The sequence below is a fragment of the Trichechus manatus genome, unplaced genomic scaffold, assembly GCF_000243295.1.
Source record: "Trichechus manatus latirostris isolate Lorelei unplaced genomic scaffold, TriManLat1.0 scaffold00003, whole genome shotgun sequence".
In the NCBI taxonomy this organism is placed as follows: domain Eukaryota; kingdom Metazoa; phylum Chordata; class Mammalia; order Sirenia; family Trichechidae; genus Trichechus; species Trichechus manatus.
The window spans coordinates 36,816,578-36,835,227 of NW_004443939.1; the positions used below are offsets into that span (position 1 = coordinate 36,816,578).

At 35.8% G+C, this 18,650-nt stretch overlaps 1 protein-coding gene across 2 annotated transcripts in view; it reads right to left on the reverse strand.

Annotated features, from left to right (window-relative positions):
* COL24A1 (collagen type XXIV alpha 1 chain) overlaps nt 1-18,650 on the reverse strand; it is a 421,541-nt gene that overhangs the window by 291,563 nt on the left and 111,328 nt on the right. For both annotated transcript variants that reach the window (XM_023731663.1, XM_004369122.2), the window contains exons 13-14: nt 5,854-5,907; nt 3,937-3,981 (exon numbers count right to left, since the gene is read on the reverse strand). In XM_023731663.1, the coding sequence (XP_023587431.1) occupies nt 3,937-3,981; nt 5,854-5,907 (99 nt within the window). The remainder of the gene's footprint in view (nt 1-3,936; nt 3,982-5,853; nt 5,908-18,650) is intronic.

An 18,650-nucleotide genomic window follows, 5' to 3' on the forward strand; every position in this document is an offset into this window, starting at 1 on the left:
GTGAACGCACTTTGTATGCATAATGTTCTATTTCCTTTTTAGTGATTCTAAAAGAAAATCACAAAATAGTATTAGGAAATATCAAAAAACACATACATTATAAAGGACTTAGTAAAATAGAGAGCTAAAAAGTAAAAAGTGTATCTTTTGGCTACAGAAATGTCCAAGAAACACCAAGGATTTTGTGGCATGCTACAAGTTGTGTGACAAATTCTATTCCTGAAAAATTACAGCCTTCTGAAAGTGATCCATGAGCTCAAAAGCAGTTTTCAGTTTCATAAAGTTTACCTGAAAGTCCTTCAGCATTCCCTACCTACTACACTCCTAAAGCATGAGAAGATGCAGCAAACAGAAGAAACGCTTTCAAGCATGGGAGCTTAGCTGAGGGTGTCTGTGATATATAGCACCAGAGGCAGAAGAGCCTCTCACACAGCTATAAGTAATAGAGAACTTTGAGTCAAAGTAAGTCAAGAAATAGACTGAAAGGATAGATTCTTTATATAAAAACAGCAACCATCAACCAATTAATAAGAATTCATGAGTATATTACGAGAAGGACTGTGAGTTCTGCCTTGGGCTTTTCAACCATACCCATCAGCACTCACAGGCAATAATCACTATCACTAGCATAACTAAGAAAACAAACGACAACAATCAACTGCTTGGAAAAAATAATTTAGAGAGAGCAGTATTATCTCTTGTCAGAAACTATACCTGCTGGAAGGGAGCACCTGAGAGATAAGGCAGAGGCTTCAATTCTGGGCAAGCAAACTGCTTACTATGAAATACAGAAGTTCTTCATAATCTTTCTCGATTACCTTCAATTCCACTCATCTCCTTCCATTCTGCTCCCATCCCTTCATGCTTCCTAGACTATAATCCCACTACACCTCTTTCCATTTCCCAAACATTCTATTTTCCTCTCTTCTGTGTGTTTGTGCATGGCATTATTCCACCTTTAGAGCCATTTTCAAGATACTACTTAAAAAACATCTCCTTTATGAAGCCTACTCTGACTCTCAGAGATAACGTAAATTGCTCCTTTCTCAGTGGTTTTACATTTAATCCAGTATAGCAGTAATCATATTGTATGACACTGCTTATTTATGCTTCTATGGTATGCCATTAGATTTTAAAGTTGTCAAAAACAGGAATCTTGACTTGTTCTTATTTTCAGCCCAGTGTTTTGACATACCAAATGGCTTGCACTTGTCTAGTAACTTAAAGGTTGTCAGTTTGAGCCCACTTGGCGGCACTGTGGAACCTTGAAAGACCTGGCAATCTGCTTCCATAAAGATTACAGCCAAGAAACCCTATGGAGCAGTTCTGTAACACATGGGGTTGCCACGAGTTGGAATCAATTCCATGGTAATGGGTTTGGTTTGGTTTACTTTGATACATAGTTGGTACTCATACTGGTTTGACTAAAAAAATTAATAGAGGTAATAATAATTGCTCTATCTTCTTTACAACTTGTTCAGGAGCAAATCAGATATGTATGTGAAAGTACTATGACAAGCACCATCTATATCAACGTGAAGGAGCCCTGGTGGCGCAATAGTTGAGTGCTAAGCTGTTAACTCAAAAGTTGGTGGTTCAAACTCAGCAGCAGCTCCACAAGAGAAAAGACCTGGTGATCTCCTCCTGTAAAGACTACAGACTGGAAGCCATATGGTGCAGTTCTACTCTATCCTATAGGGTCGCCATGAGTAGGAATCGATTTTATGACACACAACAACATGTCACTGTGGAAGAGATGAGGCCAACAAAGATGACTGTTAGTATCATTAGCCACTTCTTTTTCTGTAGAATCTCTTCTTATCTTTCAAGAGGTAAATGGAGAGAAAGGATTGAAAACTTAGTTTATTTTTACTAGAACTATTATGTATCAGGCACTGCACTACGTCCAGGAACTAAAAGATGAATAAAAGTTAATTAGGCAAAAATGAAGGTAGGTGTTTCAGATAGACAAACGTGTGCAAAGACCTTGTAGTATGGATGTTGCATGGCATCTGAGAAAGAACAGCTTTGTGAGTCCACGAAGTGTGAGTCCTCAAGATGTAGATAAGAACCAACCAGGCTAGCTACCTTGGGCCATGCTAAGATTTTTGGTCTTAAGTTTAAGATTAACAAGAGAAACTTTTGAGTTAACCAATTTAATGCTAATGAGTTAAATGAAGTGTCTATAAAGAGTATCTTTGGAGTCCAACTCCCTTCGCTGCTTCTTTTCTTTCACCATTAATAAAGTCACTGTCTACTATCTACAGGTTTAACCCTATTCTAGGTTCTAAGGAAAATACTGGTCCTTTGGGGTAAATGAAAACCACCTGTACACAGTTTCTCATAAAAGCCTAAATAAATCTTATAACACAGAAAATATACATTTTAAGATTGGATGAAGTTTTAAAAGGTGGTATAGCACAGTGATTAGAATTTTGGACTCTGGATTTAGATCACCTTGCTTCAAATCTGGGCTCAAGCCCTTATGAGCTAAGTGGTCTTGGGTTGTTCTGGGAATTAAATGAGATAACATTTGTGACTACCACATAGAAAAGACGAAATGAATGTGAGCTGCTACTACTACTACTACTATTATGTAAGAGAAAAGTGTAAATGTCTTGGACCCACTCAGGTTCTCTGACTCTAAATGCTATACTTTTGTCATCCCAAGACGGCAAGTTAAAACTTGTTATGCTGACTTTAATTTTATCCCAGCTCAAATAACTGAACTCCTGCCTTATTTTTTTGAGTAAGTTGTCATCTTGTACCTTGGGGCAGCTAAAGATAGGGGAAAGAATGCTGAATTTGGAGTCAGAAGACATGTGTTCAAATTCGGGCTAAAGATATGACTGTAATTTATGCTATAAAACTCTAGAGTCTTTATTACCCTTTACATGTTAAAACAAGTTCTAAATTGATTTTTAAGAAGTTTACCTCTGGCCATAGTCATGTCCCACTTTTGTGTGAATATAGGTAGTTTACTATTAAGATTCTATTCTCATTACATTTCATAAAAGAATGTTAATCCTGCCTTTAGCTCAGCTGAATGTTAAAGCATATGGCTCCAAATTTATATAAAATATAAAATATGTGCAATTCATATTCCTGTCATGAACCATAAGCTTGGTTGAGAGAAATATATATTTATGAAGATATATCAGAAGTAGCAGTCTGTTCATTCCAATGGAAATTCTAAAATCTATCCTTGATCATTGGTTCGCTATGACTCGGAATCGACTCAATGGCAGCGGGTTTTTGTTTTGGTATCCTTGATCATCAGGAAGCTACATATCTTGACTACATTGTTTTGACCTCCACAGACTTACTTTTACTAAGCTGTGCTTTGCCTACATCAGAAACTCCAATGAAACTTAGAGTTGAATTCACTGTCTAAAAATTGATTATGTGGACAAATAATATAGTCACTTGTACTTTCAGTATAATAAATTAGGTATTAAATGTTTAATAACACTGGTGAAGTCTGTTTCCTTTCTTTGTTCAGGATAGCTTCCCTAAGGATTTATTCAGTTTGATTTCATAACCAGTTTACAGTTACTATGTGATTTTGTTTACAACCCTCTCTCTCAAGACTGGACAGTATGGAAGACTTTCAAAGAAAGAGGTGGCTATTTGATGTCATATATTTTTGAGAAAGCTGGGCCTTGATAAAGTAACCTTTAATGAGACAGGCATAAATATATACATACATACAAATCTATACAAATATACTCTTGTTTTAGCTGATTGAAAAATTTAATTTTTTAACCCATAATACTGGTCTAATTTGCATATCTGGTTGAAAAATACATTTGAACAAGGTTGATAGCCAACAATGACACTAAAAATTCTCCTCTTTCTAAAGTTCTAACATAGGTATCAAATATAAATTATACAATGAAATATTTTATAACAATAATGATATTTAGTGATACTCACTCTAAGTCCAGGAAATCCTGGAGGGCCAATGCTACCTACAAATCCCTGTGTAAAAGAAATGGGAAAATTGATTAAATATGACTCTGGAACAGCTTTAGAGAGTCCCATCTACTAAGAATATTTTCTGAAGAGGAAGACAAAAGTCTCTAGGAAATAATATATCAAATTTTACCTTCTACTACATCTAACTTCTGAAACTTCCCTACTCTTATGCATCCTCCTGAGAAGTGCAAATCTGTGATGGTAGTTTATATTCCTCAAAAGTCCTTGGCTCCCTGCTTTTGGATGCTAGGTCTACCATCTAGCCTAGGATATAAATTTCTCTACGCCTCCTATGTATCTAATAAAGGAAGTAAGTTCCATTAGTAATCAACATTATAGATGAAACTAGCCTGTAAATATTGTATGAAAAGACAGGTGATCCGCATATAAGTTTAGAACATTTGCACACTGTTGAAAGTACTGTCAACTCTTTAGAAGTACATTTAAATTCTCTAAATTTCAGTTTCCTCACTTATAAATTAGAACAATAGTATTTTTTTTCATTGTCATAAAGATCACAATAAAAAGTATAGCATATGTATATAAAAGGTTTTGAAATTTTTACAAAGCATTATATAAATGTAAAAAATTACCAACATTGTTAAATTATTTATATAAATGTAAGATTTTTAATTATCAATATTAATTTTTCCAGTTGATTTGTGGTGGGTCTTTTCAACTCCTTTTCATTATAAATAGTCTTTAAGATAATTCATATTGCACTCCAAAAACCTCTTCAGGAAACACTGTGTCATATTTTAAATGAAGAACATATTTCAAAAGGAAAGTTTTAAATATTGTAGACAACAATACACAAACCCTGACAGACTTTATGTATATTTAACTGACAAAAAAATTAAATAACACAGCCTCACACTAGGCACTCAAGTCCATGAATGGTATTAAAGAGAAAACTAAATATTACTTACTTTATTATGCTTGGAATGGGAAGCTCCCCAGAATCATAAGCAAGAAAAAGATGGTAAACATTCTACTTGAAATGTCATTAAAGCTGTAAACAACTTCTTTGGAAATCTGTTCTACTTCTAACTGCCATGCCTTATAACAAATAAAACTACATTTAAATTCACTGAGTTAGCTAATACAGTTATAATTTGGAAAGAGAAATAAAACTATCTTCAAATACTTAATTGTAAACATAAATCCTAGTGGTTTACATATGTCTAAAAATAGGAACTGTTTCTAATATAGTCTAAAAGGACTTTTGTGGTTGATTCTTGTTCACCTTAAAATCTTACAAAAAGAATGTGTGTATGGCATGGACAGGAGAGGATAGTGACTGGATGTTCTTTGAGGGAAAAAAAAGGAAGATACTTCTACCTAGTATTAAATAATAACAATTAATCAACATTATTTGATAATATAATTAAACGAATTTTAGAATGGTAACTCTCCCCCTAATTTTAACAGTGACACCTAACCAATCCCAAAATAGATGGCTTTGTTATAAAACACTAAAAAATTAGACAGCTCAGTGACAGGTCTGAGTCCAAAAAAGCAATCAATGAGCACACAATTTTTACATGAGGCTGGTTAGTACTTTCATGTGCATGAAAGGCTTCCTTCTTGCCCCAAAAACGTACAAGTTAGTATTGCCATCATATAGTTCTAATATTTATATAACCACATTTAATGTGGTTAAAGTGATGAATTTTATGATTGTCTCTCAAGACAGAGTTTTTGGCTTATTTGCAATGTTGAAAAAGCACAAATCAGAGTTTGCACAGTGGTTCAAAACTGTCTGTCAAGTAGTGCTTATTCACAGAACATGGTAATGAGGATGGTAAATGTAGTTGCTATGGAGTGTGAGTGATGTAAGATTTATGTAAGATTAGACCGTCACACCATACTCACAGGACTGCCATCAGGACCAGCAGGGCCTCTGTCTCCAAAGTCACCTGGAAAGCCCTGGTACACAGAGACAGGAAGAATGCTCTTAAAGCCAAAATACATAAATAATTCATTGATTTCTGAAAAGCAACTTAGTAATAGATAATATTTATATCCTAATCCTCAAACTGTAATACAAAATTGTATATTTTTGCATAATACTTTATAGATTTTGGTAAGTACTTTATTTCTGTATTTCATAAAAATTATTTTACATGCCACGTAATATATAAAGAAAGCTAAGTTGGAGAAGACAGAAACGTGTTCATTACTATATAAAAAAATCACTGAATGAGCGGGAACATAATCAAGATTTCTGGCTGACCAATTTATTAGTGTCTCCACTATTTCATTCTATTTGTATACCCAGACCACAAAGAATAAAATGGCTAATGTTATTAAGCACTTACCATATATTAAGAGTTTAATATACATTATTATATATAAACTACCTTATTTAATCTTCACAACAGATCTATTCAATAGGTATTAATATTATCCTCATATGACCAAACATATGGTCTACTATTCCAGGAACGACAAGTTAAAGAGAAATGGCATTGCATTCATCATCAAAAAGAACATTTCAAGATCTATCCTGAAGTACAACGCTGTAAGTGATAGGATAATATCCACACACATACAAGAAGAACAATTGATACAACCATTACTCAAATTTACACACCAACCATTAAGGCCAAAGATGAAGAAATTAAAACTTTTTACCAACTTCTGCAATCTGAAATTGATCAAACATGCAATCAAGATGCATTGATAATTACTGGTGATTGCAGTGCAAAAGTTGGGGAAAAAAAAGAAGGATCAGTAGTTGGAAAATAGGGCCTTGGTGAAAGAAACGACGACAGATATCGTATGATAAAATTTTGCAACCAACAACTTATTCATTGCAAATGCATATTTTCAACAACATAAAGGGTGACTATGCACGTGGACCTTAACTGGATGGAATACACAGCAATCAAATAGACTACATCTGTGGAAAGAGATGATGGAGAGCTCAATATGACCAGGCAGAACAAGGGCAGGGGGCGACTATGGAATGGACCATCAATTGCTCATATGCAAGTTCAAGTTGAAGCTGAAGGAAATTAAAACAAGTCACAAGAGCTAAAATATGATCTTGAGTATATCCCACCTAAATTTAGAGGCCATCTCAAGAATAGATTTGACGCACTGAACACTAATGACTGAGGACTACACAAGCTGTGGGATGACATCAAGGACATCATACATGAAGAAAGCCAAAGGTCACTAAAAAAACAGGAAAGAAAGAAAAGACCAAAATGGATGCCAGAAGACTCCCAAACTTGCTCCTGTATGTATAACAGCTACAGTGAATAGTGAAAAAAAAAACCTGAACAAAAAATTTCAAAGGGTAGCTCAAAAAGACAGAGTAAAATATTATAATGAAACATGCAAAACCTGGAGTTAAAAAAACAAAAGGGAAGAACACACTTGGCCCTTCTCAGGCTGAAAGAACAGAAGAAAAAATTCAAGCTTCGAGTTGTAATCGTGAAGGATTCTACAGGGTCACTGTGAGTCAGAATCGACTCGATTGTAATGGGAATGGGCAAAATATCGAACGACTCAGGAAGCATCAAAAGAAGATGGAAGGAATACACAGAGTCACTACACTAAGAAGAATTGGTCAATGTTCAGCCATGTCAGGAGGTAGCATATGGTCAAGAACTGATAGTATTGAAGGAAGAAGTCCAAGCTGCACTGAAGGCATTGGTGAAAAACAAGACACCAGGAAATGACAGAATAACAATCAAGATGTTTCAACAAATGGATGCAATGCTGGAAGCGTCTATGCTGAGAAATCTGGAAGACAGCTACCTGGCCAACCAACTGGAAGAGATTCATATTTGTGCCCATTCCAAAGAAAGGTGGTCCAACAGAATGTGGAAATTATCAAACATTATCATTAATACTACGTGCAATTAAAATTTTGCTGAAGATAATTCAGAAACGGTTGAAGCAGTACATCAACAAGGAACTGCCAGAAATTCAAGCTGGATTTACAAGAGGACGTGGAATGAGGGATATCACTGCTGATGTCAGATGGATCTTGGCTGAAAACAGAGAATACCAGAAAGATGTTTACCTGTGTTTTACTGACTATACAAAGGTATTCAACTGTGTGGATCATAACAAATAATGGATAACATTGCAAAGAAAGGGAATTCCAAAGCACTTAACTGTGCTCATGAAGAACCTGTACATACACCAAGAGGCAGTTGTTTGAATAGAACAAGGGAATACTGTGTGGTTTAAAATCAGGAAAGGCGTGCGTCAGGGTTAGGATGTATCCTACACCACTTATTCAATCTATATGCTGAGCAAATAATCTGAGAAGCTGGACTACATGAAGAAGAACGTGGCATCAGGAATGGAAGAAGACTCACTGACAACCTGCAATATGCAGATGACACAACCTTGCTTTCCCGAAAGGGAAGAGGACTTGAAGCATTTACCGATAAAGATCAAAGACTACAGCCTTCAGTATGGATTACACCTCAACACAAAGAAAACAGAAGTCCTCATAACTGGACCGATAAGCAACATCATGATAAATGGAGACAGTATTGAAGTTGTCAAGGATTTCCTTTTACTTGGATCCACAATTAATTCCCATGGAAGCAACAATCAAGAAATTAAACGATGTATTGCGTTCAGCAAATCTGCTGCAAAAGAACTTTTTCAAGTGTTGAAAAGCAAAGATGTCACTTTGAGGACTAAGGTGCACCTGACGGAAACCATGGTATTTTCAATTGCCTCATATGCATGTGAAAACTGGACAATGAATAAGAAAGACTGAAAAATTGATGTCTTTGAATTATGGTGTTGGTGAAGAATATTGAATATACCATGGACTTCAAGAAGAACAAATAAATCTGTCTTGGAAGAAGTACAGCCAGAACGCTCCTTAGAAGTGAGGATGGCGAGACTTCATCTCAGGTACTTTGGGTATGTTATCAAAAGGGACCCATCCCTAGAGAAGGACATCATACTTGGTACAGTAGATGGTCGGTGAAAAAGAGGAAGACCCTCGATGAGATGGATGGACACAGCATCTGCAACAATGGGCTCAGACATAGCAACAACTGTGAGGATGGCACAGGACCAGGCAGTGTTTCATCTATTGTACATAGGGTCGACTCGACGGCACCTAACAACAACATTATCCTCACTCTTCAGCTGGGGAAATTAAAGCACAGTGAAATTAAGTCACTTGTAGTAGATTAGACAACTAGTGACCAGTGGGACTGAGATTTGAATGGAGACAGTCTGATTCCAGAATCCGCGCTCTTTACTACTCTGCTACACTAAATACTTCAACTCGTCCTTCAAGATAGAACATCTAAAAAAAAAAGCCCTTGAAGTACAATTTTATTGGGGAAAGGTATAGCACACATAAATAATGCAAAAGTAAAACATGGCGACACTGAAAATTGTTTCCCAAATATCTATTAAGAATTCTACAATGTAGAAGTATGAAGAAAAGTAAAATAAAATACTTTATCATTATAAATTCTATTGTAAAATATCTCAGTTACTCACTCTTTATATCTTGAAGTTTTTCTCTAAAGAATTGCTATCTGATTTATCAACTCTAAAGCTCATTTTTAAAGGTTAACTTATAAAGTGGTTTATTAGACTTTCTATTACAAATATTTTAATAACACCCATTTTTAAAAAATTCACAAGAGCAACAAAAATAAAAGTGTATCATTAGATCGTTATATTTAGGTAAGCAAGTATAAAAATATTACATGGTTAACAGACTGCCAAAAATCACTGGTTCACGAGTGCAAATGTGAATAGACTGTTTAAAAGAAGGTTTAATAATGGAAAAAAAAAGGTATTTCTAAAACATAGTTAACTTGTACTAGAAGCACAGTTTACCTTATTCTGTTCTCACAAAATAATGTAAAAACCATGTGAGTAGTTAAACATATTGTAGCCATACCGCCTTCAAAGTCAGTTGAAGTTCAGGCAGGCATTTTGCTTTCATTGTCCTTGGAAGTCAAATTCTGTTGTCAACAAGCTTACAAATCTGCAATATATCATTCCATTCAGTTTGACCTAAGATAAGTATATGAAAGTATTTATGATGTCCAGGTAAAGAAAAGAGTAGAGGAAAAATATTGTAATAAGTCTGAAACATTAGAGATGATTGATTTTTTAGATAGATCATGAGTAAGTTTTCCCTTTATTATTCCATAGAGAAATAATAAAGAATGGAGGACATACAGCATAATTCCATTAATGTGAAAAGTCCAGAGTAGGCAGATTTATAGAGATGAGAAGTAGATTAGTGGTTTCCTATGGGCTGGGGGTTGAGGCAAAGTGGGGAGTGACTGTTAATGGTACGGGTTTTTTTTCGGGTGATGAACATATTCTAAAATTAGATAGTGGTGATAGCTGCATAACTGCGAATACTAAAAACCACTGAACTGTATACTTCAAAAGTGTGAATTTTATTGTACATGAATTATATTTCAATAAAACTGTTCTTAAAAAATTTAATCAGTCTGAACAAAGATTGTCTGAACCATCCCTGGGGATTCACTTAGGGTTGCACAGGTAATGTGCTATTTGGGACTGAGTGCCCACCAACCTCCTCATCCAGTGGGAGGAGCTGTTCTCCAGCTCAGCTTTCCACACAACTGGTGATTTCTCCTACTAGCAGGGGAGACTACAACTTCCACAGGCCTCAAGGTCTGTAGGTTTGGATGTAGGTTTGGGGCAGCTGGAGTTTCCAAACCCAGCTTATAAACAGCTGGCACTTAAAACCACAAAAAAAAAAAAAGAGAAGACGACGACAATAAGGCTACATTTTAAGACTTAAGTTTTATAACCTATAGAATTCATATTTCCAAAACAAGACATCTCTTAAGAATTTGAGATATGAGTTATAGGTCCACAGACAAAAAACACAACTGAGCAGAAATTAAATTGACCTATATAAGTCCTTCTGCAAATTCGTAAGGATGATAGAATCATCAATTAATTAAACCTAACAAATATTTGATTTACTCTGAGAAGCCATCTTGCTTATGATCTTGGTTTGAGAGAAGTCATTCCCAATAGATCAACAAAGGAAGAAAAGTCATATTCTACTGTTCTAATTTTTTAAAAATACATATTTCCGGGAACTTATCCTTCTGTATAAAAAAGAGTGCAACAGTCATATTTGATTATTTTTTAAGGTAGATAAGAGCCACAGGGTAAATTTACATTCTAGCTTCAGCCAGGATGATTAATTCCAGCTCTTTTTCAACCTTTTATCACAAAAATTCTGAGACATCTTAGAAATTAATTGATCAAAATCCAGATAAACTGAGGAACGATCTCAACTCATTCCACAGTATTTCTAATAGCTCAGTGTTAGCTACTCATGATAGTAATTCAGTCAAGATCTTATTTTTTTCTGTTTCACCAATGTCATTTCCCTAAAAAACTATGAGGCCCCTAAAGATAGAGACTATGTCTTGTTTATCTTTTAACTTTCCCTTATTAACCAGCACAACACGGTTCAAAACATTCAGTAAAACTTTATATAAAATTTATGTATATATGGAGCCCTGGTGGTGCAGTGGTAAAGAGCTACAGCTGCTAACGATAACAGTCAGCAGTTCGAATCCATCAGTTGCTCCTTGAAAACCCTGTGAGGCACATTCCTCTGTCCAATAGGATCACTTTGAGTCAGAATCGACTCGACGGCATTGGGTTATATTTATGAAATAAACCTGAGTTTCCTATTATATGAGTTAAGAATGTATTTTTCACCTCTTCAAAAATGCCATCATTATAATGAATATTTTTTTCTAAAGACAAAAAAAAGCAAAACTAAACTCTCTCAGACCATTTAGTAGATTTAATAGTTAAAATTTGTCCATACTGATAATTAGTTCCCAGAAAAAAGCCATAGAATAGTATTTATAATTAAAGTATGCAGCATTCTGTAAATGATAACTATATATGAATTTATAAAGAATAGTTTCATTCAGTCCACCTCTAACATTCTGAACAAGAATACAAATGGAGATCTATAATCATATATATTAATATTTAAAAGTGATAAATCAAGGAAAATTGTTAGATTAAATATCTGTTCATCTACCTTGACAGATATACCTCATAATGACAAAAATAAAAAATATGTATGCAATTATGTTTTTAAATAACTGAAAGTCAACAAAATATCAAAGACAAATGAATTTAATTATTTTTGTGTATGTCTGGGAGTCTAATGATTGGCCAGTGACACCTGGTTAAGTAATAAAATAAATATATACAAGTATAACTCATAAATCAGGCACCTCAGAAGATAGGCCTGGCAATCTGCTTCTTGAAAGCCGAAGGAGCAGTTCTACTCTGCAATGTGGAGTCGCCATGAGTCAAAATTGACTTGACTGCAACTAACAACAAGTAACTCATAAATTATTGTGTATTCTTTCCATAAAATTTATTTATCTTGCCTTCATTTCATAAGTATCAATAATATTATAGTCAAGAATTTTACTTTGTATTCTACTGGTAATAATGTCCTATTAGCTAAATTTTCTTGAGTCACTGTAGTTTTTACATATTTTTTAATATCAATTCAGAGAAACTTTGTTCTGCTAAGATAGTAATAAGTCTAAGAATTTTTGAGGCTAAGAATTTTTGTCAATAAAATTCTTAATGCAGTAATCAGATTCAGAAAAGAACCACGAATTTTACATATTAAGTACAAACATTACAGTACGGTCACGTAAGACAAATTACATTATCATAAAAATATAAAATAATTTAATTTCATCCTATAAATCGTTATCACTTATGTTTTTTGTTTTCTCTTCTTGGATCGCTCACTTTGGGAGAAGTCAACATAACATGCCATGAAGACACTCAGGCAGCCCTGTGGAGAGGTCCCCATGGGGAGGAAATGAGGTCTTCCATCAACAACCAACACCAACTTGGCCAGCTGGTGAGTGAGTCACCTTAGAAGCACATCCTCCAGCCATAGTCAGACCTTCATATGACTGTAGCCCTGGCTAAAATCCTGACTCTAACCTTATGAAAACCTCTGAGCTAGAACCACCCAACTAAGCCATTTCTAAATTCTTAACCCACTGAAACTATGAGAAATAATACATATTCATTGTTATTTTAAATCACTAATTTTGGAGTAATTTGTTATACAGAAGTAAATAACTAATACATACAGTCATAAGAGTCGATGTCTAGGATTACAGGTCATACTCGGCCAGTGCTAAGTTCTGGATCCTAAGTGATGGGAACTCATATATTTTTTAATAAATTTATTGTATTTGTTTGTGATACCCAGAGCCCTCTAAGGTACAGAACTCAAAGCAAGAGTCTCTCTTGACTGGATCTAAGCAAGGAACACAGTGGACAAATCCCATCTTCATTGCCAACTGTGAGTAAGGATCAGTATGCATTCAATTCCCAATGTGTGGAAATGGATCCAGTCTTCACCTTTCCACTTCTCTATCCTCATCACCAGCTGCTCACATGGCACTCTCTCTCTGACTCCGGTCACCAAGAACTAGGTCATAGCTCACATGTTAGAAAAACTCCTTCTTTTAGACTGCTGAGAAGGCAGACACCAGTCCCTGCTGGCTCTCACTGCCCCCGTGGGTTCATTAATTCAGTGGAACGACTCATAGAATCTCATGGAGAATATACCATACTTATGGCTAAAGTTTTATTGCAACCAAAAAGGATACAAACAAAGAAAGACATAGGGTAGGGTCTGGGAGATCACGGCATGACGCTTCCATGTCCCAAAGAGGGAGGGGCTACCCTCTCTTATGCTTTGTCACCAACCGGGAAGCTCCATCTGCGCCTCAAGGCTCTTATTAGCCTCACTAAGAGGCCATGATAGATTACATCATGTCTCATGATGCTTAGTCAGCACACTGGGCCCTCAGGTGGTCTCTCTTGCCTGGTCATCTCCTATTCATTAGCATCAGGTGTTGGTATTGCTAGACCTGAGAACAAAAGCCAACTTGCTTTTTGATTCCACACCTTGAAGATATTATTATCAAACACTGTAGTTATCAAACACTGATATCAAAAGAAGTATTCTAGACTTGTTACACCTGGATAAATATATGTTGTTAATATGTCAGACCACTCATAGGTGCTATATTTGGTTGTTGTTGTTAGGTGCCACCGAGTCAGTTCCGATTCATAGCAATTCTATGTACAACAGAACGAAACACTGCCCAGTCCTGTGCCATCCTCACAATCTTTATTATGCTTGAGCCCACTGTTGCAGCCACTGTATCAAACCATCTTGTTTAGCATCTTCCTGTTTTTTGCTGACTCTCTGCTTTACCAAGCAGGATGTCCTTCTCCAGGGACTGATCCCTCCTATATTTGGTAGTATGCCTAAACAGCTTGACACAGTGGAAAACTCCTTGCTTAGGCAGTCTAGTAAAATAATTTTTCCCCTAGCTCTACAAACAAAATAGAAAAATAATGTATGTAAAATAATTAGAAAAATATGAGCCTCAAAATAACCATAAAATACCAGTGATTACATTTATAGAATTTTTTTAAAAAGTAATGGAAAATTCCTTCTTTAAAGACTATAGTTAACTATGAATATATTTTGTTCTTGCTAGAGTATGGTTTATAAACAACATATTCAATCTAAAGTAGAGATAAAAAAATTACCATAGAAAATTTATAAACTAAACCGACAATACTGTTGATCACAACAGAAATTCAACTTTTTCCAAGACTAAGCAATGGCAAGAGAAACATTAAAAACACTAGCATTAGAAACACTAAAATAACATCTACAAGTCACTTCTACACATGAATACATATAACCAAGAAATCTCAGTATTTTAAAATCCTTCAAAATGAAACAAGGTCACTGTAGGAAAAAGCTGGAGTGTTAACTACTCTGTAATTGTCCAGTCTCTGCATCCTTCTTTTCCTCACAGTTAGGACAATCTGATCCACATTTTTAGGGTGAAATCAGTCCTGAAAGTTGACTAGTTCTAAACTTAGGTAGAAATTTAAGTTCTAGGCCAATTCTCAAGGATCCCTGGGTGGTGCAAACGGTTAAACACTTGACTACTAGCCAAAAAGTTGATGGTTCGAATTCACCCAGAGATGCCTCAGAAGACAGGCCTCATGATCCGCTTCTGAAAGATTACAGCCTTGAAAACCCTTGGAGCAGTTCTACTCTGCACACATAAGGTCACCATAAGCCAGAATCAACTTGATGGCCACTGACAACAACAACAGGTCAATTCTTAGAGACTTAGCAACATGACATGCCCACTGAAAACCTAGCTGTATTCTGGGCCTGAGTCCTCATGAACCAGTTCCTGCCTCATTCTTAAAACCTGGTTACCACCTTGTACCACATTCTGGAAACTGGAATTTGCTGTATCCTTGTGTCCAAGATCCAGTTTTAGTACACTACATCAAGTTTTACCCCAATGATAAGGACCCTATATTATTCCTGCTATTCTTCCTCAGAGAATACAATCCCTGAATCTAACCTAGGCTAGTTCTTATTTGTACTTACATTCCTGATTCGATAACCTACAAGGCTCTCTGAGCTTTCTCTTACGTTATCTACCCTGAAAATGATTGCACACCAGATGTTCACCTTTTGGTGTCATACCTCTATGAAATGCCTTGTCTGGACCTACTAGCTGCAGCTCACTGAGTGTCCCTCTTCTCAACCTGTTCCAACCCTATGGGTAGGTTTAATCCAAAGTCCTTGCCTCTTCCATACATCATGTCATCCTATACTTAGCCAAATATAGTTACTACAGACTCTGCTCAGTAGAATCCAGAAAATGTATTTTTCCTGAAAGAGGCAGAACCACTTACAAATTGACAATTTTTAATAATGTTCTAGCAATAGCAGTACTTTATGATCTAACTAGCTTTTTCTGGGACAAATAAAAAACTGTTTCCAAATTCTTCATAAAATGTACATATCTAAGACACTACTATGCAATACGTATTTAAGACTGTCTTCAGCCAAGGATAGAAACTAATAACAGATGTCATAACTAAAGGACTTTATATTCTAAAATTGTAACACTGGAGTTAGAAGCCAAAATACAGTTTGCTTTAAATAGACTCTTCTAGCATAAAGATGTATGAGAAAAAGGAGGAGACACTTCTTTCTATGATTAGAAAAGTAAACATCTCTGTAGTTGGGGTGTTATTTTGTCCATTGTTCTCAAGGATGTACTATTTTTGTTTTCATAGGAAAAAAACTGAGCATAGTTTTGCTCTTTGCCAAACTTTAAATGTAACACGATTTGATTATTTATAATCTATTCCTATGGGTTAGAAAAAACTCCTTGTAAACACTTCATATATATAGGGGTTATTGAGAGTCAATCCCATGTCCAATTCCACGTTCATCTTCCATTACAGCAAGTCAGTTCTGCTATAAATTATTTAGGTCCTTGGACTGTGGAGTCATATGAATTTACATGGCCAACTTAGTACAAAAAAAAAGAGGGACTACTTATTAAATGAATCTGAGTTTCCTGTAAAATGCTTGTTAAAGCAACTAAAGAACTTTCTGACTGTAGCATTCCTGACTGTAGCCCATTCCAAAGAAAAGTGATCCAACAGAATGCAGAAATTATTGAACAATATCATTAATATCAGCAAGTAAAATTTTGCTGAAGATAATCCACAAATGGTTGCAGCAGTACATTGACAGGGGACTACCAGAAATTCAAGCCAGATTCAGAAGAGGATGTGGAACTAGGGATATCATAGCTGATGTCAGATGTATCCTCGCTGAAAGCAGAGAATACCAGAAAGATGTTTACCTGTGTTTTATTGACTATGCAAAGACATTCGACTGTGTGGATCATAATAAATTATGGATGACATTGTGAAGAATGGGAATTGCAGAACACTTAATTGTGCTCATGTGGCCCCTGTACGTACACCAAGAGGCAGCTGTTCGAACAGAACAAGGGGATACTGTGTGGTTTAAAATCAGGAAAAGAGTGCGTCAGTGTTGTATACTTTCACCATACCTATTCAGTCCATATGCTGAGCAAATAATCTGAGAAGCTGGACTATATGAAGAAGAACAGGGTATCCAGATTGGAGGAAGGCTCATTAACAACCTGCGATATGCAGAGGATACAACCTTGCTTGCTGATTGTGAAGAGGACTTGAAGCACTTACTGATGAAGATCAAAGACTACAGCCATCAGTATGGATTACACCCCAACAAAAAGAAAACAAAAATCCTCACAACTGGACCAATAAGCAACATCATGATAAACAGAAAATAATGAAGTTGCCAAGGATTTAATTTTACTTGGATTGACAATCAATGCCAACGGAAGCAGCAGTAAAGAAATCAAACATTGTATTACATTGGGCAAATCTTCTGCAAAAGACTTCTTGAAAGTGTTGAAAAGCAAAGACACTCTGAGGACTAAGTTGTGCCTGACCCAAGCCATGATATTTTCAACCGCCTCATATTCATGCAAAACCCGGACAATGAACAAGGAAGACTGAAGAATTGATGCCTATGAATTATGGTGTTGGCAAAGAATATTGAATATACCATGGACTGCCGGAAGAATGAACATGCCTGTCTTGGAAGAAGTACAGCCAGAATGATCCTTGGAAAAGAGGATGGCAAGACCTCACGTACTTTGGACATGTTTCAGGAGGGACTAGTGCCTGGAGAAGGACATCATGTTTGGTAAGTTAGAGGGTCAGTGAAAAAGAGGAAGACCCTGTATAAGATGGATTGACAAAGTAGCTGCAACAATGGGCTCAAACATAGCAACGATTGTGAGGATGCCTCAGGACCTAGCAGTGTTTTGTTACGTTGTACATAGGATTGCTAAGAGTTGGAACCGATTCCATGGAACCTAACAAAAACAGTAGTAGCACTACAGAATTAAGTTTGAAAACTCTGGACTAAAAAGGAAGCTACTTGGAATTAGGTAAAATACAATAAATTTCATAAATGTAATACCAAACACATATGAATTTTCTCTCCCTCCTTCAAATTAATTAATTTGAGAAGCTTGTTGGAGCATATCTGTTATGAGTCAGGTTCTTTAAAAGCATAAAACCCATCAACTGATTTATAATACAAAAGAAAAATGCTGTTTTAAAAATTAGGGAAGGAGGGAGAGAAAATTCATATGTGTTTGGTATTACATTTATGAAATTTATTGTATTTTACCTAATTCCAAGTAGCTTCCTTTTTAGTCCAGAGTTTTCAAACTTAATTCTGTAGTGCTACTACTGTTTTTGTTAGGTTCCATGGAATCGGTTCCAACTCTTAGCAATCCTATGTACAACGTAACAAAACACTGCTAGGTCCTGAGGCATCCTCACAATCGTTGCTATGTTTGAGCCCATTGTTGCAGCTACTTTGTCAATCCATCTTATGCAGGGTCTTCCTCTTTTTCACTGACCCTCTAACTTACCAAACATGATGTCCTTCTCCAGGGACTAGTCCCTCCTGAAACATGTCCAAAGTACGTGAGGTCTTGCCATCCTCTTTTCCAAGGATCATTCTGGCTGTACTTCTTCCAAGACAGGCATGTTCATTCTTCCGGCAGTCCATGGTATATTCAATATTCTTTGCCAACACCATAATTCATAGGCATCAATTCTTCAGTCTTCCTTGTTCATTGTCCGGGTTTTGCATGAATATGAGGCGGTTGAAAATATCATGGCTTGGGTCCCTG